This window comes from Ambystoma mexicanum, chromosome 5p (assembly GCF_040938575.1).
Source record: "Ambystoma mexicanum isolate Mex_15411 chromosome 5p, UKY_AmexF1_1, whole genome shotgun sequence".
Classification (NCBI taxonomy): Eukaryota; Metazoa; Chordata; class Amphibia; order Caudata; family Ambystomatidae; genus Ambystoma; species Ambystoma mexicanum.
Genome location: NC_090930.1, coordinates 492,365,433 through 492,391,980, shown reverse-complemented (window position 1 = coordinate 492,391,980; position 26,548 = coordinate 492,365,433). Strand labels below are relative to the sequence as shown.

Genomic DNA, 26,548 nt, shown 5'->3' with positions numbered 1-26,548 from the left:
AAAATGGTTCACCCCACTACTCAACGCCATGAAAAGGAAAAACCGAAAACTAGAATCTGGATGGAGGAACAACACTGCAAACAAATTGAAATACCTACAACAGATCCACGCATATAAAAAAAGAAATACAAAAAGCAAAGAGGAAATACTACGACAACTGAATCTTCAGAGCACCAAACGCTCAAAGAACTATTCAAAATCATAAATTAAATAAAAAAAACCACCGGCCTACAACACGCCAATTCCATCGACGAAACTTTGCGAGGACCTTCGGAGACCACTTCAAAAACAAAATAACATCTATCCAACACACCATACAAAACAGACCAAGCATTCACAGCTCAAACCCCACCAACGCAGACTAGGAACACGCAAACAAGCTACCAAACTTCCCAGAAATATCAGTCGAGGCTTTCTTCAAACACGTAAACCAAAGCAACAAATCGGGCTCTCCAGAAGACCCTTGCCCCTGGACATATACAAAACAATTCTCAAACAAGGAACCCCCATGGAATACCACAGGAACCTCCTCAACCTCTCAATCTTAACAGGTAAAGTACCGCAGGCCTTCAAATAGGCTTACATCAAACCACTACTCAAAGACACAACAGGAAACGTAGAAGACTTATCTAACTACAGACCCATCTCCAACATACCCTACATAGCTAAACTACTAGAAACGTACGTCTACCAGATAACCCAAGAATTCATAGAAGAGCACTGCCTACTAGACCGGGCACAAGTTGGCTTCAGACCTATGAGAGGAAAAGAATCGGCTCTCCTCTCAATATGGGACGACCTAAAAACAAACGCAGACTCAGACAACAGCACCGCCTTGATTCTCCTTGATCTGTCTGCAGCCTTCGACACGGTCAACCACGCCATCCTCATAGAGATTAGAAGGACTAGGGATAACGGACACTGCCCTACTATGGATCAAATCCTTCCTAACAAACAGAACAGAAACAATATGGATGAAACCTTGTAAATCCAAACCCAGAGTCTTCACGTGCGGATTACCACAAGGATCATCCTTCTCCCCGCTTCTATTCAACATCTACATGTACCTATTAATCAAACTCATCAAAAAAACACGGCCTCACATGCTACAACTACGCCGACGATACTCAAATAATCTTCAACATACAAGACACCTGAGAAGAAAACACCACACTAGAGAACTGCCTCTGTGACATATTCAACTGGATGAACCTCAACCATCTCAAAATCAACCCAGGCAAAACCGAGATAATGATTGTTTCAAAAAAGGGAGGAGCCATCAACTACATCCCCTGGCCAAGAGCTCGGCAGCACACCAGACCATCACGACTGTAAAAAAAAAAAAAAAAAAACCAAGGGGTCCTCATGGATAACAACCTCACTCTCGAGCCACAAGTAAACTCGGTAATCAGGAAATGTTTCTTCCTTCTGCGAGCAGCAAAAAGGATCCTACCGCTCCTGTCATTCGCCAACAAAACGCTTTCCATCGCTCTGATCATGTCCAGAGTGGACTATGCCAATAGCCTATACTTGGGCATACCCGAACGACTTAAAAAAAAAACTGCAACGCATACAAAATGCAGCAGCCAGACTCCTCCTCAAGTTACCCAGAAGAGAACACATCACACCCGCGCTAAAAATACTACACTGGCTACCACTGAAACGGCGAATAAAGTTCAAGGTCATGTGCATCACGCACAGAGCAATACACAAACAAGGCACAGAATTCCTAAGCGACAAACTACGCCTACACCAACCGACAAGAACACTAAGATCAAGCACCGACATGCGCCTGGAACCAAAACCCTACAACAGAAAAAAACTCGGAGGATCGTCTTTTTCTTACCAGGCACCCAAAACCTGGAATGCCTACCTAAGAATATACAGAATACAACAAACCACCTAGCATTCAGGAAACTCCTCAAATCATGGCTCTTCAAGGCATAACCACAACAAACGCACTAGAATGCCCAGACATGAAATGATGATGGAAATAACTCCAACCTCGACCACCCTCAAAATGGACAAACACTCAAACCAAAGAACCAACCACTCGACAGCATAAGACATCATGGAAAATAGCCACAAAGGAAGGCTGCAGAGACTGACCACATACCTAGACCCACACAAAAGCCCAATTGACTCCCCCACTGGTACGTACCGGACGAACAGACCCAGACCGACAGACTAATCTAGATAGACGTTGGCCTGCGTCGCATCTGGATAGGATCGATTGAAGGATAACATGCCCGCACTTAGAAGAAACATGAATGCTAACATGTGCCACACCTAGAGTTGTGAATGGCGGCCTGAGTGGCGCTCGGATGGAGTTGTGAATGTTATCATGCCCACAACTGGACGGGTCTCTGGACACTGACCTGCGCCGCATCTGGGTGGGAGTGAGTGTTGGCATGACCACGCCTGGATGGAGCCCTGGGCGTTGGCCTGCGCCGCGTCTGGATGGGAATGTGGAGGCCGACAAGTGCCACACTCGGACAGAGCTGTGAATGTTAGCATGGTAAAGGTCAGGTAACCCACTAACCAATATAAGCTCAAACTCTGCATACTTATCTCACTCAAAAAACTCACACAACTATCTCTCACACAACAAGCCACACGCACTTCACAACACTGCAACAACACATAAGCCGGAACAGCACACGCGGACTGACTCCGATCCGATACCCGTACCAAAGCTCAGCACCCGGTGTATACCGAGTTGATGCTGCCAACAGAACACCACCCCTCTCACTATCGTACTCCCTTCTTCACCTTACTAACCCATCCCACCTTTATCGTTTACAGATCCGCATGGGGACCAATTCCGTTGGTGACAGTGTGCGGTACAAATACCTTTACATTAAACAACTCGGCTGAACTCTTTAAAATCTGCAAGGAACTGGCCAATCCTGCCGCAGTCTCTACCTCTCCTGTCCCTTCCCAGGCCATCTGCACGGCACTGGCTTCTCATTTCATCTCTAAAACGCAGGACATCCTGTCCTCGCTCTCCTCCTATGCCCTCCCTCCCCCTCTCCCCTGCTCTTCCTCTAGCCTTTCTGCATCCTCCTCTCCACCCTCCTCTGCCTTTCCCCTGTTCTCCGCTGATGAGGTTTCTAGACAAGTTTGATCCATGAAAGTCTTGTCAAAACAGGTTCACCCCTGTTCCTCAAACTATAAAGGACCACATTGACTCCCTGGCTCCTGCCCTTGCTGATTTCTGCAATCACTCCTTTGCCACTGGAGTCTTCCCATCTGCCCTGAAGCACTCCCTTGTGCACCCCCTTCTAAAGAAACCCTCTGCTGACCCCTCCTGCCCGGCTATCGCCCCATCTCCACTCCCTTCCTGGGCAAGCTCCTGGAGAAACTGGCCATCTCCCAGCTTAATCTCCACACTGAATCTGTTGGCTGTCTTCATGACCATCAGTCTGGCTTCATAGCTGCCAGAAGCACGCAAACTGCTCTCCTGAACATCCGTGAAGACCTGCTCTCCAACCTTGACTCCAACACCCCCTCTGTCCTAATCTTGCTTGATCTCTCTTCTGCCTTTGACGCTGTCAACCATGCCATCCTGCTCAATCGTCTCCGTGTTAACCTGGGTATCACTGGTCAGGCTCTGGCGTGGCTGACTTCCTCTCCGACCGACCCTCCCAGGTTCAACTTGGGTCCTTTCTCTATCATTTTCTCTACTTGTGTTGTCCCCCAGGGGTCTAACCCCTCTCCCTGGCTTTTCAACCAATACCTGGCACTCTTGGCCCACCGCATAGCTGCTCTCTGCCCCAACTTTCAGTGCTACGCAGATCACTCATCTCATCTTCAGGCTACCCTCGGCCGCCTCCCCCTCTACTTCCCTCATCTCCGACTGTCTGTCTGCTATCCAGGAGTGGTGCACCGCCAATGACCTCTGCCTTAATGCCAGTAAGACTGAGCTTCTCCTCATCGGCACACCCACTCCCTCCTTTCCTGTATCTCTCAGGCCGGCCTCTTGGCCCCCTTGCTGCTCCCACCTGCAAGGCTAAAAATCTCGGTCGTCTTCGACTTTACACTCTCCTTCTCTCCTCACATCTCTGACGTCTCTAAGAAGTCACACTACAAGCTACACCTCCTCCGAGGTATTCTTCCTTTCCTCTCCTTCCCCCAGAAGCTAACTATCTCCAGAGCTCTGGTTCACGCCATGCTGGACTATTGCAACAGCCTATTTCTAAATCTACCTGTTTCTACTCTCCGCCCATTGCAACTTATCCAGAACAGAACTGCGAGTCTTGTCCTTGGCCTCAAGCCCAGGGATCGTACCTCTCCAGGACTGAAATCTGCACTGGGTCCCACTGGCTGCGCGGATTAAGTTCAAAACCCTCTGCATCGTCCATAAGGCCTTCTGGGGCCTCAATACCTTCAACTCTCACTTCCTAAATACCTTCCTTCTCGAGCTCTTCGCTCATCTGCCTCCAATTCCCTCAGGGTCAGTCGCTCCTCGAAGCAACGAGCTGGTGGTAGATCTCTTGCTTTGGCTGGGGCCTCCCTCTGGAACAGCCTCTTGCTCATCCCCTGACAAACTGGCCTGTCGCCTGTTCCAAAGGCAATATCGCCTCTGTACGAAGCGAGCTCATTTTCAAGGCCATGTTTCTGCAGCTTCCAACAACTCGGCCAAACTTTTTAAAATCTGCAAGGAGCTGGCCACCCCTGCCGCAATATCCACCTCTCCTCTCGCTTCTCATGCCCTTTGAAATGACCTTGCCTCACACTTTATCTGCAAAACTAGACATCCTGTTCACACTCTCCTCCTCTCCTTCTCCCTTCCCTCCCTGCCTGCTGATCATCCCTCAGATTCCCCTCCGCCCTCTTTCTCCGCCTTTCCTCTTTTCTCCCCTGATGAGGTTGCCAGACAAGTCTGATCTATGAAAGCCTCATCAAAACAGGTTCATCCCTGTTCCTCAAACCATTAAGGACCGCATTGACACCCTTGCACCTGCCCTTGCAGACTTCTGCAACCTCTCCTTCGCCTCTGGTTCTTTCCCCTCCCCCTGAAACACTCCATTGTGCATCCTCTACTCAAACCCTCAGCTGATCCCTCCTGTCCCGCTAACTATCGCCCCATTTCCATCACCCCCTTTCTGGGTAAGCTCCTGGAAAAGCTTGCAATCTCTCATCTCAACCTTCATTCTGACTGTCTGCTCACTCCATGACCACCAATCTGGCTTCAGAGATTCCAGAAGTACGGAAACTGCTCTCCTGAACATCCGTGAAGATCTGCTCTCCAACCTTGACTCTAGCATTCCCTCTGTCCTTATCCTACTTTATCTCTCCTCCGCTTTCGATTCGGTCAACCACACCATCCTGCTCAATCGTCTCTGTGACAACCTTGGCATCACTGATCAGGTTCTGGCTTGGCTTACCTCCTTTCCCTCTGATCGACCTTCCCAGGTACAACTTGGGTCCTTCCTTTCCTCTATCTCCCTTTCTACCTGTGGTGTTCCTCAGGAGTCTAATCTCTCGCCCTGGCTTTTCAATCAATACTTCGCAACCCTTGCCTACTGCATTTCCATCTTCTGCTCCAACTTCCAATGCTATGCTGACAACAGACACCTCATTTTCAGGCTTCCCTCTGCCACCTCCTCTCCCTCCCTCCCTCATCTCTGACTGTCTAATCGCCATTCAAAATTGGTGTGCCGCCATCCATCTCTGTTTAAATGCTAATAAAACTGAGATCCTCCTCATCGGCACACCCTCTCCTTCCTTCCCCCTTACTCTCTTGCCTGCCACCCTCGGCCCTCCTGCACCTACCCGCGAAGCAAAGAACCTCTGGGTCATCTTTGATTCCACACTTTCCTTCTACTCGCACATCTCTGAAGTCTCAAAAATCTAACTTCTTACTACACCTGCTCAGAGGTACCTTTCCCTTCCTCTCATTCCCACAGAAGCTCACTGTCTCCCAAGCTCTGATTCTCTCTAAGCTGGACTACTGTAACAGCCTCTTTCTAAAGCTACCTGCCTCCACCTTCCGCCCTCTACAGCTAATCCAGAACTGCGAGACTTGTCCTTGGCCTCAAGCCCTGGGATCGGATCTCTCCAGCACCGAAATCCCTCCATTGGCATCCAGTGGATGCAGGGATTAAATTTAAAACCCTTTGTGTTGTCCACAAGGCTTTCTGCGGCCTGGGTCCAAAATACCTTCAACTATCCTACGTAAATACCTCCCTTCTCGAGCCCTTCGCTCCTCTACTTCAAACTCCCTCAGGGTCAGCAGCTTTTCTAAGAAACTTGCAGGGGGGCAGATCTGTCCTCGGCCGGAGCCTCCCTTTGGAACGGCCTCTCTGCCACCCTGAAACTGGAGGAAAACAATCTACGATTCCAGAAGCTCCTTAAGACCTTCCTCTTCGCATCTGCCTTTGCCACTCTCCTCCCCTGCAGCACTGCCTCACCTGCCAACAGGGCCCCCTTGGCTCAGTTACCTGCCCTCCCGGATATCCTCCGGCACTGTCTCCTGGCCACCCCTGCACTGGGGCCTATTATCTGTACCCTCACAGGTTCCCCCCCACTCCTCTCCTGTTTTATCAGATGCTACTCTATCTGACTTGCCCTGCACTGCACCCTTCACTGGCTGCACTAATTACTGCTCTTATCACCTTATTTATTCACTAACTTATAATTTATCCTATGCCTTGCACTTCTTTGCCCCCCCTCCCTTTTCTGTTGCACTTTCCCCCTTTCCCATGCACTTGCACGTTCTCAATGTCACTGGGCCTAGTAAGATCGTTTGCTTTTGCTTTCTCTACTGCCCCCCCACCCCCTCCCCTCCCTTTGCCTGGTCGCGCTCTGAAACACCTGTGTATGGGCGCGATATAAATAAAATATCATATACTAATGATATATAAGGCGGTATATAAATGCCAAATAACATAACCTACTTGGTTTTAATAGTCTGTGTTTGGCAGTGACGGGATCTCTATTAAATATTACTCACAGTTGCGACATTGCAGGTTTCGTAAAATGGTAAATGTAGAGAGAACTGCAAGGCAACTGCATTGCTCCCAGACTGAAAATAAGGTTATATTGGGTAGATTTTGCTCTTCCCTATGGCAACCAGCAGTAACGGATTGCAGCAATCACTCTTTGGTGAGAAATCGTGAAAGTGTTCGATGACTTACTGTCTACATATGCCGTTTTAATCTTTATTGTGAAGTTAACTGTAGCACACTTAATACACAATTCCGATTCTCAAAAGCAAGTGGTGTGCACAGAAGTCGCACTATGAAGTATTAACTTTAAATCCACCTTTAAAATGTTTTAAGTAGATAATGTTAGTTCCTCAGAAGAGTGATAAACCCCTTGTTTTTTCTGAGTGGGAAAGACTTGTTTAACAGGCCAAAATAGTGTCTCAGGATTATAAGACTTTGATGGTAGGCCACTAAAATTGAATGGGGTATGGGTCGAGTCCGCAGAAAGCTTAGACCATTTATGGCTTTTATTTTTTCTCCCAACCCTGTTCAAAATGCAGATGACTGAAGTCTATTGGGGAGCCAAAGGTTCATGCTATTTTCTGAGTAAAGGGTACAATCCCTATTCTGGAGAAGAAGCGAATAAAAAATACCCCATCCTGGGAAGGGGCAGATTAAAAGTAGATTACACCTAGGAAGAGATGACTCGGATGAAGGTCCATAGATATGTCTGGGGGAGGGAGTATGAGAGGCTGAGAATTGGCATACCAAAAAGGTTTCACCTGATCCATAAGTAGCTACTAAACCCTCTGAGGCAGCACATGGAGGAAGACTGCATTTTGCAAGGAGATGGTCTCCCGCACAGAAGGATTGGCACAGGCATCTCACCGAGTCGCTCCAGGCCAAGGCCCCCTGCTACGGGTGAGTCCCGGCAGCATGCCTCCACCAGCCACAAAAAGAAAACTGAGCGGTCTTCTAAGACCTTTGAGGGTGCTGCGGAGACGGGGGCCAACATAAGGCTAAGCACCGCGTGTCCACGGGCACTGGTAGTGCCGTTGCGACTGGTTCCCCGGCAGCCCGGGCGAGCTCAGTGTTCCCAGCACCTTCAACCATGAGCCAATGCTCTGGTTCGGCAAAGAGCCAGTCGGACCACCCGAGTAAGCTTCTGGAGAAGGCCATGGGGGAGCGGGGCGCTGACCCCCAGGCCCCCCCAAGTCCCTCTCCCCAAGGAGAAGGCCTCTAGCTCGACCAAGGTCGTGCAGGCCCAGATTCACCTGGCGAAGCCTTCTATTGAAGTCGTGGTGGTTTTCCTAGCCAAGGCCGCGGATGCGGGTTAGCAGGGTGCAGCCCCCAAGACAAGTGTCCCTGCCTACCAGGATGTAATGGTCTTTTCAACCCATAGAGAAGACACTGGAGAAGGCATGCCAATCATCTCCCCGAAACAGTCTCCCCTGGTCGCAGAGAAGGGGGGTGGGGAGGACACACGGTAGTCCTGCAGGGCACCATCATCTCCTCCGAGGAGCTTTCTACTCTCCGGACCATTTTGGACAAGAAGTTCGAGGCCAAGTCCTACGGGAAGGATCCTGAAGAGGGAGACGTCTAGAGTGGCGACGAGACCGACTAGGAGGAGCAGGCCATGGAGGAGTTGGAGAACCCTACACGGCGGCCTCCGTTGCTCCCACGCCTGCCACCTCAGCAACCACCTCAACCCCCAGGAGACATTTTGGTGGACATTCTCCAGACACTCCACACCTTGTGTTCGGAGATTCAGACAAGGATGCCCCTTGCGCCGACGGAAGATCTTGTGGCACCAGAAGATCCCACGGCACCAGAAGATCCCACGACAATGGGGCAAACAGGCGCACCCCCTTCCAAGAAGAGGATAGTTTACCCTCCACTGCCTTGTCCCTCCCCTCCACCGAGGGAGGATACAGACCCGGACACAGTGTCGACTGGCAATGATGACAATGGGTCAGGAGACCTCACGTCTCCGCTGGCCAGAGCCTCGCCGCCCGTCGAGATGGGCTTTTTCCATACCATGATCTCTAGGGCCTCAGACCTGTTTCAACTGACCCCCAAGGAAAAGGAGGGTTTCCTGTACCAATGCCGCGAGGCAAAGAGGAAGACCGTGTTCCGATCCCTCTGTTGGATGACATTTGGGAGGAGGGGCTGTCCCTTATGAAGAACCCGTCCTCAGCCCTGGCGAAGAGAGACCGGTACAAAAGTACAGGGTGCTGGACACTGCACCGAAGTGTTTGAGGTCCCATCCTTCCCTGGATTCGGTGGTCCGGCGGCAGCGAGGAAGAAATCTTCTGGCTCTTCTGCGTCAACAACCTCCAAACCCCTCCCGGACAGCAAGGGGAAGAAGTTGGACGTCATGGGACGACGAGTGTCATGGTCATCGGGCCAAGGACGCAGACCTTAGAGGGTCACACATACAGGGGGCCTGGATGGACAAAGGCGCCAGGCTCATAAAGAACAATAAACGAGACATTTTGGTCAAAAATACCTTTTTATTATGGACCTCATTTTGGGTGCACCGTGTATTTAACATTGGAACTTTCATCTTTAAAGCAGCCCCACATGCACTCTTGGATGGGGCTACTTCTATTGGATTGCCTGGCACCTGCTGACTCATTAGAAGCGGCTGGGTGTGGCAGACAAGCCAAGCCTAGTAGGTGTGCCCACGATCAGCTATGCAGCCTCAAAACCTGCAAATAAAAACGAAAGGTAAGGTTAAACACTTAACAGACATTAAGTTTAAGGTTGCGCCACCACCAAACCTCGCGCTTTCCCTTAAACCATCACTCGCCTGCTGTCGGGGATTGCGGTTTCATCCACCTTCATCCTGGCTGTGTTTCTCTCCTCCACAGCTGCTTTTGCGCCACATTTCCATCTATTTGGAAGGAAGCCGAAGGGAGAACGTTTTTCAGGAATTAACAAAATCATTGAGAGCAATAATACCAAGACAGAAAACAGGAAGGGAAAAAGACAAGAGATTGAGAGACACTTGCCACCAACCAGGATAAGCATAGTCACAGCTGGACTGCCCTATTACTTACCAGGGATCAGGGAGGGAACTAGATCCCATCAACAAGCGCCCCTGCCAGAAGTAGCAGGACAGAGAGCTCATCAGCCATACTTACCAGGTGAGCCTTATGGGCTGGTACGTGCCCACAGAAATCGCACCTTGGATAGAAGGGTTTGGGAGGTACAACAGTCACCAATCGGCGCACTCACGTTTTCTCATATCCACGCAGGAGCAGTTCCATCAATTGTCGCAGCCCACAGCTTGTCCGCAGGGGGAGAGACCTGAAGGGGTGATCTAACTCCTGGGAGGGCTGCAACCGTGCCCTAATGCCTCCACAGAGACCAGGTGAGCGTAACGAGTCATCACATTGGCGACAACCATCAAGGCGGCCAATGCCCTTGCAGCATGCTGCGACAGGGAGCTCTGGTTTAAAATCGCTCCCCTCCTGGACTTCATTCCTGATGACAAGAGAGTGGAAGCGTTGGAGATCCTGCAGGAGCGCGAGGTGGCATCTGACCATGCCATCAATGGCCACGGACATTGCCGACACGGGGTTCTGCCAAATGGGCAACAGCGTTTGCCTTCGTTGGTAGGGCTACTAACTTTCGCCAGGATGTGCAGTTGAGGGTATTGGACGTGCCCTTTGACTGGGACAATTTGTTTGGCAAAACGGTGGACGAGTCTGTTCAGGTCATCAAGGCGGACACAAGACGGCTTGTGCCAAGGGCATGCTTCAGCAGCGACAGCCGTTCTTTTGGAATTCCTGGTGTAACCCCAAGCTTCCTTCAAAGGCTTCGGTAGAAGTTCTTTGTCCTACCGTCAACCGTCCCGCTCTTCGACCCAGGAGGCCTACAAGGGCCGCAGCAAGACTGGAAGTAGTCCCTGCCGTCAAGGTCCCCAAGGCGGCGCCTCCACGGCGAAACAAGATTGAACCGGCCGTGGCGTCTGGCCCCCACCTGCGCACCCCGGTGAGATGCTGGCTGGCGTACTTCGTCAGCGTGTGGAAGTCCATCTCCACTGACCATTGGGTGCTAGACGCTCTGGCCCACGGACACACCCTGGAATTCCAACGAAAGTGTCCTCGCATACCACCAGTGGCCAGGCAGGAAAGCTACGTCCCTCAGATTTTGCTGGAGGTGCGGGCCGTGCTGAAGAAGGGTGCGATAGAGCTTGTTCCAAAGAGGCTCCGGGGCTCAGAGTGTACTCTGTACTTTCTCGTCAAGAAGACAGGTGGTTGGAGGCCCATCCTAGACCTTCGCCGTCTGAACAAGTACATCAGATCCAAGAAGTTTTGGATGGTCACCCTTCAGCACGTGCTAGGAAAGCTGGAAGAAGGGGACTTCCTGTTGTCGCTGGACTTGAGGGTGCCTACTTTCACATCCCCATTCACAAGGGGCACTGCAAGTTTCTGCGCTTCGTGGTCCAAAGGCAACATTACCAGTTCATGGCCTTTCCCTTCAGATTGAAGTCGGCGCTAAGGGTTTTCACTAAGTGCCTGGTGCCAGTGGCAGCGGCGCTGCGTCTGAGGAATCCACGTTTACCCCTACCTGGATGACTGGCTCATCCAAGCGAAATCTAGGGAGATCGCCGACGCACACATGGCGAAAACCGTCCAGCTGCTAACAGAGCTGGGGTTCTCTGTGAACTATGCAGATAGGTGCCATCGCAAGACGCACTGTTTCTGGGGTCTCAGCTCAACACTGTCTTGCCTGGCATCTCTGTTGGCGATGGCGGCCATCCTGGGCAAGGTACAACGGCTGTTGACCCTGAAGATTGCAAGGGTGAGGTCCATCAAGTCCCTTCTCGGCATGTCGTCATGCATATACTTCATTCGGCTGGCAGGCTATGAATGCGCCAACTGCAAGAGTTCCTTGACGCCCGTTGGATTCAGGTATCGGGAAGCTTCAAGGATAAGATCACTCTCGAGCGTTTCTGTCAAGCAATACGGTGGTGCGGAGTCTGCATCTGTTGGCGGGCGCAGACTTCCAGACCCCACCTCATCAGGAGACGGTCACAACAGATGCCTCCCTGGAAGGATGGGGCGCGCATACCGGAAGCCTCCATGCAAGAGGCCTGTGATTGCCGGAGAAGTCGTTGCATGTCAATTTACTGGAGCAGTGAGCAGGGTTTTGGGCCCTAAAGTCAATCCTGCCGTCCCTCGAAGACAAGGTGGTACAGGTTTTCACGGACATCACCACGATGGTCTACATTCGCAAGGAGGGGGCACCAGATCCCTGGCGCTCTCTAGAGAAGCGCAGGACCTATGGCACTGGGCCGTTGCCCAGGGGATGTTCCTCCTCCCGTTTGTTCTGGCAGGAGTGAAGAACACCGTCGCCGACTCCCTCAGCAGGGAGCGGCGCACTTGTCATGAGTGGGAGCTTCAGCAGGACCAAGTGGATCTTCTGTTCAGACGATGGGGCAATCCCCAGCTCGATCTCTTTGCGACGACCAATTGCCGGAGATTTACCAGCAGGTTTCCTCGGCCGGGGAGCATGGGGGACGCGTTCTTATTCCCCCTGGGACGGCCTGTTCCTGTATGTGTTTCCTCCATTGCTTCTTCGACTAGTCCATCAACTCAGACGGTCCCGGTGCAGGATGATCCTCGTCGCACCAGCGTGGCTGAGACCGATATGGTATCCAGACCTTCTAAACTTGTCAGCGTCCCCTCCAGTCAAGCTTCCTGTGGCCGCAGATCGTCTCTCCAGAAAAGGATGCGCGATCCTGCACCACAACCCAGAGTCGCTGAACTTGCAGGCCTGGCTCCTGCAGCGCTAGAGTTGGGAGGATACGATATCCCGGCGGACTGCAAGGTGGTGCTTGCCAGGGCTTTGTCTACACTGAAATGCTATGGACATAAGTGGAAGAGGTTTGACTTCTGGTGCCGTGCACAGATTGACCCTCTACGGATTACGGCTCCGCAGGTGCTGCCGTATTTGCTGTCGCTAGCCAAAGCAGGGCTGGCTCATACTTCCATCAAGGTTCATCTGGCGGCTATTTCTCGCTACACCAGAACTCCGGGATGGTCGTCATTATGGTCACACCGCCTGGTCAAGGAAGGCCCCGGCGTGGGAGCTCAATGTGGTGCTGACTAGGCTCATGGGTCCACCGTTCGAGCCTATGCATTCGACGCCACTGAAATTCTTGTTGTGGAAAACAGCGTTTCTTGTGGCATCACCTCTGCACGACGACTTGACGTTTCACGAGATGAGGGTAGCGCTACGGACACACCCCTCCTTCATGCACAAGATGCCGTCGGACTCATCTAAACTAGCCCTTGGTGTTACCTGTATTCTTCCCGACGCCTTAGTCGCCGGCTGAGAGGACTTTGCACTCGCTGGATGTGGCTAGAGCACTGAAGTTCTGTGTGGACTGCACAAGTTTGCGGAAGACGTTGCAACTTTGGCCCTGTGAACCATGGGAAGGCCCTCTCCAAGGCTTCCATTTCCAGGTGGCTCTTCAGCTGAATCACCCATTGTCACCGGTTGGCAAACCGACCGTTGCCTGGCCGTCCAAGCCCATTCAACCAGAGCGATCTCTGCTACTACCGTGTTCCTATCTGGTATGCCCCTGCTGGACATCTACAGGGCTGCTACGTGGAGGTCGACTCACACCTTCATGAGATTATACTGCGTCGACGGGGATTCCAGGGAGGAGTTCAGTCGGCCAAGCAGTGCCGCGCCACGTGTTCGTTTGAAGGTGACCGTGGTGAGGAGGTAAGAGATGCTTAATGTTGAGATGCTTAATATTGAGCCTTGCCACCTCCCGTGGTTGTGCATGTGTACTGCTGTTTTCTTTATTCATGAGCATGTGAATCCATGCCAAACCCCATGCTGGAGAAGGAACAAGTTACTTGTAACTGTTGTTCTCCACCATGGGTCTGGCATGGATTCACATGCAAACCCTCCCACCTACCCCTCTGCGGCTCTTCTCTTGGTTCTACTGCCACGTTACGTGCTACCAAATCGGAAGATGGCTGCCAGAGGAGGGGCTTAGGTAGAGGACAGTCATTGGCTGGGGAAAGTATGACCCATAGACCAGTGATTGGTTGTTAGGAGAAAGACAGACGACGGGGAATATTCATAAGCATGTGAATCCATGCCAGACCCATGCAGGAGAACAGTTGCAGGGAAGTAACTTGTTCCATCTTTCATAGTATATAAGGTTTTAGGAAGGCTACAAAGTTTCTCCATCATGGGGTCTGGCATGGATTCACATGCTTAAGAATATTCCCTGTCGTCAGGCTGGGAATCCTTGGTAAAGAAAAAATCAGTGTCACTTCCTAACTGTATTTCTCCTAACAACCAGTTCAGAAGTAAAACTGTTTGTGGTTTTTTTGTTTTTTTTTCTTTAATGAGGAGTCCCAGCCTGACAAGGTGGAATATTCATGAGCATGTGAAAACATGTCAGACCCATGCTGTAGAACAGTTACAGGTTGGTAACATTTCCCTTCTCCAAATCTGTCCAGGCTTGTGCAACAAATGGCATGCAAACGGAAATTATTCCCATCGTCACAGCACGTTCCAGGGGAACTAAACTCTCTGGCAGATTCACTGAGCAGAGATCCCCTACCAGAAAAGCACAAATGGGTTCTACATGCAGGGGTCGTAGAGCACCTCTTCACTCAATGGGGTTTTCCCACAATAGACTTTTTCGCTACAAGCAAAGTCAATGCCCAGACTTTGCGTCCAGGTTGCCCCAGCCAGGCTCCAAGGGGACTGCTCTATGGATGAATTGGACAGTGAAATTTGCCTACCCCCTCACAACCCCACCCTTGACGCCTCTCATGAGGGTGAACAAGATCTGCAAGGAAAGTGACGCTCTGCCGAGTTGCTCCTATGTGGGCGAGACCTCCTTCTTATCCACATGTGCGCAACTGGCGATGTGCGATCCATCAAGCTCCCGTGCCTGACCAATCTGCTCACTCAGCACGGGGATTAACCGTGCACTCGCAACCTCACTCACTGAACTTGGCTGCATGGCTCCTGAAGTCTGAGTTCAGACATCTTAACCTGCCACAGAGGTGTATGGATATCCTGAAAGAAGCCCAAAAACCTCTAGGCACTTATTTCGAAAAGTGGTGAAGATATGTAATTTGGTGCCAGTCTAAACAAATTAACCCCTTAATGTTCTCCATCCCACATTCTAAATTATTTGCTCCACTTGCTAGACTCGAGGTTGGTATTCAATGCTTTAAAGGTCCATCTGGCGGCCTTGTCAGCATAAACCACCTCCCACAATAAGGTCTCATGGTGGAAGGTGCCCGTAATCAAGATTTTTATGGAGGGAGACTCCATCCTCCCATTTCATACCCGCCACCAAGTTGGGATCTCAATGAAGCTCATGGGACCCCCTTTCGAGCCTATGCACAAAGTCTTAAACACCTGATTTACAAGACTGCCTTCTTAGTGGCTATTACTTCCATAAGAATAGTTGGTGAAATACAGGCTTTGTCATTGCAGGATCCTTTATCATACATAAAGACAAGCTGGTTTTACATACTCGCCCTATGTTCTCACCTAAATTCATCTCTGAATTTCACATAAACCAGTCTATTGAGCTACCGGCTTTCTTCCAGAACCCCACGAGCTCAGCTGAGGTAAAACGCCACACACTAGATGTGAGTCCTAGGGTGGTCCTTTACTATGTAAACAAGACCAGACCGCTAAGAAAAATAGACCAAATGTCTCCATAGCAGCAGGCAGAGAAGGAGACGGCATTTCCAAAAATGTTGTATCCAGATGGATAGTCCGATGTATACAATTGTGCTATTCATTATCAATCAAAACGCTGCCTTTCACGCCTAGAGCTCACTCAACAAGGAGCACAGGAGCCACTGTGACTCATTGCCAAATTCCCTCTAGACTTCATTAGCAAAGCAGCTACATGGAGCGCCATACACACTTTCACTCAGCGTTACTGCATTGACACTCCTTCCTAGACAGATACACAGGTGGGATAAGGGGTTCTAAGACATCTGTTCGCCCATGAACCTTCTCACATCCACCACCTTCTTCCAACACTGCTCGCTAATCTATGCACAGCATGTGATCTAAGCAGATTCCACAAGCCTCAGAAGGGATACATTACTCACCGTAATCGTATTTCTGATGCTTGTATCTGCTTAGATTCACATGCACCCACCCTACCTCCCCTCGGAGAGGAGGCGCATGGATGCTTATCTGATAACCGATCTGCTTGGATACAACTGTACTCTCGCTACACTTCATGCTCCCTCATGTCAGAAAAATAACAATCTGAGGGACCGCGACGCGTGAAGGACCATGGGTACTGTGGACGTCACACTAGGGATAGAATTACTGGCACGCCCTGTCGACGTCCCATTTTGGAAACTGTAATACTCTGCAGCTTCCACAAGATGTCTGCCTATGCACAGCATGCAGATGCAAGCCTCAGAAATACAATTACGGTGAGTAATGTATCCCATATATTTCTCATGGATGAAATCCTGGAGATGGAGCGCCCTCGAGGGACATAGTCAACTGCATTGACACACAGCGCCCTCTGCCGAATTCTTTTTTGCAGAAGCTGGATATCGAATATCAAAGATGAGGAATACATGGGAGGAACATGCAGTCGAAACATTACTAGGGTAAGTAACTTGTTTTATTTGAATCTAACCAAGAACACCACACTACTAGAATATAAATAAAATTAAGCAATTTTTCTATGAAAGTCCAGTTTATAATGCATAGTTCAAAATTATAAAGCTTTTCTAAAGTGTTTTTGACCATTTGAATTCAATAGTTCAATGTCTGATTGCATGTTGCATTTGTTTCTTCATTCAGGTTTGCAGAAGCGATCAGCTGAGAATTGCCACTCCATTACGCATTTTGCAAGTGAATTTGTTATTAACACCCGCTTCTGTGAAGGTTGAACGGCGCTGTCGAGTTTCAAAATCACACATTCGCGAAGAAGTCATTCATGGTTGACTTCTGAATAAAAAAATGTGCAATGATAATCAGAAGCCTTATCCATTCTGTTTTGATTTCGTTTTTTTCACCATAAAAGCTTTTGTAAGGCCGGTGTTTATCAGATCCCCCCCCCCCCCCCCCCAAAAAATACCTGACCCTTTCAGGTATACATGGCCTTTGAATTCCTCTTTTGTGTACCTGCCTTGGATGATGCAAAGGCTGAACACTGCTGTGTACAGATGCAAGCAAAACTGGTCAATCTGATTTTTGTGCTAATATCGATATTGTAGTTAATTTGCTTGAAGAGAGGGATTCAAAGTTAATCCACCCACTTCCCCCTAGCCCCCACCCCTCTTTTCCACACATGAAAGAATTGATACATTTATAACTAGTTTTCAATGAGTCCTTTGTATCTCTCGTTGGGGGCTTGTTGAAAGTATACTCATGAAGATCTTACCCGGTGTCTTTATAATTCAAAATCGCTCTAGTTCTTTGTACAAGTGTTGCACGAGCATTTTGCCCATTGCACATGCAGTTTAGAAGGTACTTTTTAGAGTAGAAATTGGACGTGTTTAATTTCAACAGTTTAAGTACTTGCTCCATTTTCAAAGCATGACCCACTCCATTTCTATTAACCAAGTTGAGATTGATTTGCTTATATTGGCTTTCTGTGCAACTACTGTATTAACGTGTTTATTTAGAAACTTTCTGCTAACCTTTTCCTTAAGTTTGGTATTGCTAAAGCTTTCAGCATTTTCTGTAAAGTGCTTCTATTTGCGTTGTCTTTGTAGAGTCCTAAACCTCATCTGTTTTTAGTTTACAGAAATTATTTTAAGTAGAGACTTATGAAATAGAAATATAACATTTGGTAACTATAGTAGAACTAGCCAATTTAAACAAAGCTTTACATGTGCCTGTAATGCTTAGCCATAGCCATTGACGGTCCATGGAGTCTGGTTACTAATGGTAACTTCTTGTGTAAAATTGAGACCCTGATAATGGGCTATTAAAAGCATGTAAAACATATGGCATAATAAGTCATTGTAAGAAGTTAGCGTAAAGTCACACATTGGCAAGCATTGTCCTGTAGATGCAATGTTGCATATAAAAAAGCACATGGGTATGGGTGGGTTGAGGGAAATGCATATTGTCTTGAAATATATAGTTTAAAATGCCATTGTAATAACTTAAGAGACATGTAGACTATTTTTAAACCATGGAGCACAATTCTGATTTCACAAATGGGTCGGTGTTGATCCCAAATGTTAATTTCACTTATTGCAGCAGTTGAGCTTTGCAATTGTCTTTTTCAGACTGTTTTGCCAATAGTAAATGTGTTGCTGCCCTGTTTCAAACCTAATTGAACATAATGCAATCTATTAGGACAGGTTAATTGAAGCCTTTTTTAAAAAATTGCTTTTTTAAACTGCATTTACGCAGTTTCAACTGTTTTTGCTCAAGCTTCTGTGAAATGCTGCAATTATGTGTTTTTAATTGTTAGTCTATTAGACTGGGAATCTTTGTATCAAACTTCTAAACTTAAATAAACGTTAATCTGAAATTGCTGTTTGTCCTCTTAGCACAGTACATCGCATTTCAAACATGTGTTGGATGCTCAAACATGAAACTTTTGTGGTCTAGCCATGCCTATTGAGAACTTCTTAAAATTGCTGAGTGCAGTCAGATTGCCATGTTGCTTTATTTGCAATTGGATAGTGGCTTCAAACTGTTTCTTTTGACAAAAAGCTTTTAACCCTAGATTGAGCTCAAACTTGCCGGTCTCTGAATAGATGCTCCTGTTCATGTGATAATTTGTTCAATGTAAATGGCTGAATATCTGAACAGCATTTTGGAACACTTTTAGGGGGAAACCAATCTTTTTCAATGTTAAGCACACTTAGTTTAATTTTCAGTTTTCTTTAAAATCCATGCACAGTGGAAACAATGCAAATTTATTTTCATGACGAAAAGAAAATCAATTAATAGCAACCTACTGCTTGTTTTTCAAACAGTTATGCTCTACATGGGCATTTCGCTTCACTTATTTGCTTGTGGCTCTTAGGAACTTTTTTCAGTACAACTTTCTAGAAATCGAAATATTCTTTGAGTCTTATTTGACAGCATTTGAGGTTTTTACCTTTATCACATTTATGACCTACATTCATTGGTCTGTAAGATTTAAATCTTTTGTAAGCGTGTGGAAGTAGTTCAAGGCAGTAGTGTTACTGATAACTATTGAGAAATGGGTACTGTCCATAGATGCAAGATTGATGGACTAGCATGTCAAAAGGTTTTAGACAAACCTCAATCTGCCAGGCAGCTCTGATCACTACAGACCTAAGGGATAAAAATCTGACGACCAGTCTCAGATGTGTAAATAGTTTGGGAGGGAGGGCCTCCCCTATCATGGCCTACTCCTTCACAGGCTAATCCCAAGAAAAAGCATCATCTTGGTTTGGGGAAGAGCTTTTGGTTCACACCTGCTCCTGAAATGTGATTTGTCCTGGTCAGACAGGATGTCTTTGGGTCTGAGGAAAAAGTGTGGCTGTTTTCCAGGGCTGAACTACAGTACCTGTTATGAGCTGCTGAAGAAGCCTTTTCTTTGGGCAGCAAGGCCTGCTTTGAATGTGTGATGTGCCGTCTGCTTTAACAAGCTAAGCCATACATTTTGAAATTGCATTTTTTTAGTGCACATTGAAAAATGTCTTGCCCAGGACATAATACTAATGCATATCCACTTTGAAAAGGTGTCCCATGTGTGCATTAATTTTTAGCAATGCATTATAAACAGTTTGATATTTAAAAAGATTACCCATACATTTGCACAGATATTTACTAGTCAGTGCTCCAGATAAGATTTTGAGGTGGGAGTATTTTACTCTATATTTTTAAAATTTGAGCATAAATGTGGAGTAAAATTGACTTTTCTCCTTTGCAAGAGTAAAATTTATGACATCCAGCCAAGGTGTGCAAAAACTGTATGGAAATCATTACTGAGCGGCAGCTTTCTGCTATGTGACAGAATACAACTTTCATTATTTCTCTAAGGTCTGCCCATTCTATCTCTCCTGTACAGATTTAAATGTTGAAAACACAACAACCTAGCCAATTGGATAGTAAAGCAAACATGAATTGTATTGTGTGTTTTGAGGTTCGATAGCAGAATTGTCTTTTGATTTTTAATGAAGTCCTAATTTCCTGGAGCTCTTACTACCTAATGGTATGCAGATGTTATCATACAACACTGCAGAGAGACAAAGACTCCATGCTAAATTCTATGGGGCTGATTCCATGAATCATTTGTGTCGACAAACGGGGATTTGTGCGCCATTCTGCCCGCAAATCCCTGTTTAACAAGTGGGGATTTGTGGGCAGAATGGCGCACAAATCCCCGTTTTCCAGCGCAAATAATTCCATGAAATCAGTCTGTAAATCTAATCTCGTGGTCAAATTGTTATTTTATGTAGCGCTTTTGGCAAAGCGCAGTACATAGAATCACAATTTTCTGATGCTTGTTATGTGCTTAGAATCACATGCTGTGCATATGGTCCGACATCCAGTGGTAACCGCGGAGTATTGCATCTTGTCTTTCGGGGACCGAAAGGGGACGTCGGCATAGGCGTGTCTGTAACGCTATCCCTATCGTGATTTGTAGTGTACCCAAAAACCCTCATGCGCCAAGGTCCTCAGATTGTTTTTTTTCCGCCCAGATAACTGGTCGCCCTATAGCGGAGCTCTTACTAGAGACATTGTTTATCTTTACCGAATTGTCAGTTATTCCCCATTAAGTCACTTCAGCCACAAGAACATCTTCGACAAAGTCTACGGGGGATTCTCCTACGGCTGTTAATTTCGGCGTCTGAGATGCGGCGGCCGGACTTCCACGTGTTCGGGCCATCTGGCCGACCTATACAGTAGGGAGAGTGGGGTCAGGGTGGCCATATTGTCGGTATGTCTTTGCTCCTTTCCCCTCTTTTCCCTTTTGGTCTGGTCATCCTTCCCTTTAGCTATGGAAAGGACTCCTTTTAGATTCTGCCTTAAGTATAGGGTCACATATCCTTGGAAGGACGAACACAGGATGTGTAACGCCTGTCTCCCCCTAGAGCACGACGAGAAGCGGTGTGCGGCCTGCAAACTCCTTCGGCCTAAGACCATTAAGCAGCGTCGTGTAAAGCGGTGGGCCGCGTACAGTATGTCGTGGGTGGAACCCCTCCCACCCCTGTCCTCCACCTCCACAGAAAGACGGGGGTACCTCGGATGACCAAACATTCGTAGCGGATGTTATAGACCTCGAGGCGGACATTTCTAGTTCAGCCACGCACGTCCCTGACCCTTTAAGGCCTGACTCTGGTCTCGCTACAGGGACAACACCCGGTGACGGGGGCGTACAAGCGCATCACACTAAGCAAACAACCCCTACACCGTTTACGACGTCTTCGTCGAAAAAGGTGAAAGCGCCAACAGGGCTGCCGAAAACTTCACCGGTTCTCTCGGATCGTTCAGATCCAAAGCCTTCCCCGCATCCGCAGCAGCGTCTTGCGACTGGGCAATCGAAATCAAGTAAGAGTGCTGGTCCAAAAACTTTACATGTCGAAGCGCGGAAATCTGATGCTTGGACGGTCCCAAAGGCTGCAGTAGGCGTGAAAACTACAACTAGGCCTCTACCCGAAAAACCAACCGCTAGGCCCTCTAGCGCCGCGGAAGGTACTACACCTGCCAATAAACCATCAGAACCTCTGTCTCGCGCCGATTCGGTGACTATTGAAAGCAGCATCGAACGGATTACTGCAGCGTTGGGTCTTACCCGGTCCCGCACCCCGGTTCCGCCTAAAGTTATGGGACAAGCCGCAGAAAAAGTTTCGACGGATTGGGATACCGATTCTTACGATGAGTATGCAGATAGTCAAGAGCCTTTTTCCGACACCCTAAGAGACTCTTCAACGCCGTAGGGTGGAAAACACCGCCCTTCCACCCGTACGCCGTTTGGGTCCACTAAATGGACTACACAGAAGTTCGAAGGATGTATGGATCGGCTGGAGAAGATAATCAGTTTTTCTGATCATCCTCCCCCGAAAAGGGCTCTGGTAGACCCTAACCTCCAAATTCAAGAAGATCAGGAAGACGTCCACATGGACTCATATAGGGACATTTATAATGAAGAAGCTTCATTCCTACTTAGTTATGAGGAAGAACAGGATACTACAGTCGACTGGGAAGAAACCCAGCAGGAAGGTCAAGACCCATGGACACTGCAAGATCAGGACACTGATGTTTTGTGTTTGGATTCTCCTCTGTCCACCCCGGCTTGCCAGGACTCTCCTGTAGATGACCAAATGGCATTCAATTCCATGTTGAAAAAAGCAGCTGAATACTTTAAAATTTCCACTCAAGAGGCTGTACCTGAGCAGGATTTTGTAGAGGAACCTCCATCTAGCCAGGCCATCCCCCTCCATAATTCTATCAGAGAAGGGTGGCCCCCTCATTGGTGTCTCCAGCTCAAACTCGGACGGTGAACCCAAGAGTCGAAATTATTCCGCCACTCCCCTTCCGACCCTTTATACATCAGAGGACATGCCGTCCCAGATTCATTGGTAGTGACTACCACTCGGAAAAGGGCAGGGGTACCCCTTGCCACAGGGGAATCACCACCGGACAAGGAATCCAAGCGACTGTATGCCCTTGGCAAATGTGTCACATCGGCGGCCGCATATACTACGCGGATTGCTAATAATACAACACTATTGGCAAGCTATGCCGACGCCCAATTGAACTTGCTCCAGGAAGGCCTCCTAGAGGTTCCTGACCCGCCAAGTCAAAACTTCTCTCCATTGTAATGGAGGGAAGACAAGTTAACCAGCATGTCGTCAAAAACACTCCGGACACTGTGGAAACTGCAGGCAGGTCCCTGGCCCAAGGGACCCTACTGAAAAGACATGCCTGGCTGCATACATCAGGGTTTAAACTGGAAACTCAGGCCTCCCTCATTAATAAACCCATTGAGGAGTCTAACCTCTTCGGGAAAGCGGTGGATGAGGCTTTGGAAACAGCCAAGAAGGAGCATGAGACTAGTCTCTGCAACAAATTAGGCAGAAACCCTCCTCCCAGAGGAGTAATAACTCTCGGCGGTCCTTTCCAGGGCAAGCCCGTGCTGGTCAAAACTACGGCACGGGACAAACATCTGGAAGCTCGACTTATTACCCTTCAAGGGGTCAGAAGCGCGACAGAGGTAGAGGCCCCAATCCCAGAGGAGCAACAGCCTCTGGTCAAATGACCACCAAATCCAGATCCCCTCCAATGTCACCCCGGTCGGGGGGCAATTAACATCTTTCCTCATGGCATGGGAGGGTATAACTTCAGACCAGTGGGTCATCAAGACGGTCACCCACGGGTACTGGGTGGAATTCGCCCGACCTCCACAATTCAGACCGCTGCACTCACAGCGCCTTTCACCAGAGCATCTGGAGATCCTGAATCAAGAGGTGGAAGCACTGCTGGGAAAGGACATCATAGTAGCCGTCCCTATTCATCAGGTAAATGAGGGTATTTATTTAGTGTACTTCCTTGTACCCCAAAAAAGAACTCAACATGTGACCTGTTCTAGTCCTGCGCCCAGCGAAGAAGTTTATAAAACCCGAGAAGTTTCGCATGGTAACACTGTAGGAGGTGATCCCATTACTGAAACAAGGGGACTACATGGCAACATTGGACATGAAAGATGCATACTTTTACACTTCAATGTTGCCAGCGCACAGAAAATATCTAAGGTTCGTGATCCAGGACAGGCATTACCAATTGAAGGTACTCCCCTTCGGCATTGCCTCGGCACCAAGGGTGTTTACTAAGTCCTGGCAGTGGCGGCACAGACTATCCCTTACCTTGACGACTGGCTCAATATGGGAGACTCGTTCGACGTTTGTTTTTCGAACACCCAAACAGATCTCCTCTTCAGTCTGGGTTTATCAATCAACGAAATGAAATCCAGTTTAGTCCCCAGTCAAATAAAACAATTTCTGGGAGCTCTAATTTGGACGAAGGACGGTCTCGTCTTCCCCTCAGAGGGTTCAGAACGTGCCTTTTCAGATCCCTCAATATGTAGCCATTCGGGAGGTGACGGTGCGCAAAGCCATGCGCTTGCTAGGAATGATGACGTTGTGTATATACTTGGTTCCCCACATGCGGCTGCGCATGCGTCCCATGCAAGAGTGGCTCAACAGCCAGTGGTGTCAGGTCAGCGGACAATGGGAAGATCTGGTAGTTGTCTCGCCAGCCCTCTTTCTCTCTGCAGTGGTGGTCAAGAGAACCTCTTGAAGGGGATGACCTTCACCAGCCCTGCAGTGGAAGCCACTCACTACAGACTCATCTCTTGCAGGGTGGGGAGATCTGCTTCAACAGACAGTGCACGGAAGTACCCAACAGAGATTTTCCTCTGCCAGAAGAATACAAATGGCGGCTACATGCAGACATTGTGTCCTACGTCTTCGCAGAATGGGGCTGCCCAGAGATCGACTTGTTCGCAACTCAGGAGAATGACCAATGCCAAGACTACGCCTCCAGGTACCCCCAGAACCGATCCAAGAGGAACGGTCTCTGGATAACATGGTCAAGGAAATTTGTCTACGCTTACCCCCAACCCCTCCCCCCTGACTCCCCTTCTCAACAAGATATTACACAAGATGCACCAGGAACCAGTTACCATGATACGGGTGGCCCCCATGTGGGCCCGCCAACCCTGGTTCGCTCACCTGATGGAAATGTCCCTCTCCCCACCAGTGAAACTACCCTTCCCGTACAACATGTTGTCTCAGGACAGGGGGGGGGGGGGAGACCCTACACCCATGCCCACAAACTCTGAATTTAGCAGCTTGGTTCCTGAGGTCATAGTTTGGACACCTGCAACTCCCTCAGAGGTGCATGGACATACTCGGGGGAAGCGAGAAAACAGAATACACGTTATTGCTATGCCAGCAAATGGAAACATTTTGTCATCTGATGCAATTCCAAGGGTGTCAATCCCTTCGATTGCTCACCCACACACATTGTGCTGTATCTAACCCATCTGTTGGACGCTGGGTTAGTCTTCAATTCCCCATCTGGCTGCTCTGTCAGCCTACACCACTTCACAACAAAAGGTGTTGTGGTGAAAATACCAGTGATTAAAGCCTTTATGGAGGGCGTTGAGAGAATTTATACTCTCATTTTTTACCCAGCCCCTGGATGGGATCTGAATGTGGTTTTGACCAGGCTCATGGGGGCTCCCTTTGAGCCTATGCATAAAGCATGTCTAAAAGACATGACTTATAAAACAGCCTTCCTAGTGGCTATCGCTTCTATCAGAAGGGTTGGCAAACTACAGGCTCTTTCTGCTCTAGACCCCTTTGTTACAGTCCACAAAGATAAGGTAGTTCTGCGCACACATCCCTTATTTGCACCTAAATTCACAGTTCCATGTGAGCCAATCAATCAAACTACCTACTTCCTTTCAGAATCAGGCTGGGAATCCTTGGTAAAGAAAAAATCAGTATCAGTTTTGTTTCTGATCCATCTTTCTTAGTAGTAACCAATCACTTATCTCTGGGTCATACTGCCCCCAGCCAATGACTGCCCTCTCCCTAAGCCCCGCCTCTGGCAGCCATCCTCAGATTTTTACTGCACGCTCAAGTGTTGGGAGTCCTCGTGCTTTAGCTCTCGAGTTTTTGCTGCGCTTTCGCACTTTTTCAGGAGATTCTCTCATTTTTTCGGATAATCGATCCTCAGGCTCCACCGTTTCTACTTCCAAAACGGGTCCCAGTTATCGGAATTCTTCTACGCCCCTCAAGGGTGAAGTTTTCATTGAGTTTACACTTCTTGGAGGATTCCGGAAGATCTGCGTCCTACCTCAACGGACATGGCCCAGTACAAGGGAAGCTCGATGCCCGGATCCAAGCTGTTCTCTCCACTGTCTTCATGAGGACAAGACGCACGTGGAGAAGGACACTGCGTTCTGCAAGAACCTTTCGGAACGGACCAAACAAGATCGTCGTTCCCGCCTCGCCGCCTGGCTGGAGAAGGGCACAGCAGGTGAGAAGGTGAAGAAAATGTCTGAGCGGGCTTCTAAGTCCTGTGAGGGCAGAAGGCCAAGCACTGCATGTCCGCGGGCACCGGGAGTGCCGAAAGGTCGGGCTCTTCGCCTCCCAGGCAGGGCGCTACTTCCCCGGCACATTCGACCACGAGCCAGCGCTCTGGTTCGGGGAAGAGGAAGTCCGAGAACCTGGGTAAGCCGCTGGAGCGGACCCGGTTGATCTCGAAGGGGGAGAGAGGTGCTGACCCCCCCACATCCCCAAGGCGAAGGCCCAGGACGCACCTAAGGTGGTGAGGGCTTTGATCCATCCGGCATAGGCCTCTGTTGAAGTGGTCGCTGCGATCCTGGTGAAGCCGGCTGAGACTATGCCAGTGGAAACGGCCCCTGGGCCCAGAGTATCCCTGCCACCGCGGAGGGAGTACTTTTTCAGCCCATCGTTAAGACCCCCGTGAAGCCCCCGGCAGAGAAAGAGGGGGGGGCGGTGGCCATTACAGACTCGGAATCAGCCTCTGAGGAGGAGCTGGTGGAAGCCGAGAAGGGCCTCAACGAGAGGTTCATAGGCCTCAATGAGAGGTTCGATCCCAGGGGACGGTCC

The 26,548-nt window shown here is 48.9% G+C and overlaps 1 protein-coding gene across 1 annotated transcript in view; it reads left to right on the top strand.

Moving 5' to 3' along the window:
• ITM2A (integral membrane protein 2A) overlaps positions 1-18,456 on the top strand; it is a 153,539-nt gene extending 135,083 nt beyond the window's left edge. The window contains exon 6 of the mRNA XM_069612906.1: positions 16,770-18,456. Within this exon, the coding sequence (XP_069469007.1) occupies positions 16,770-16,858 (89 nt within the window). The 3' untranslated portion in view covers positions 16,859-18,456. The remainder of the gene's footprint in view (positions 1-16,769) is intronic.
• The last annotated feature ends 8,092 nt before the right edge of the window (positions 18,457-26,548 follow it).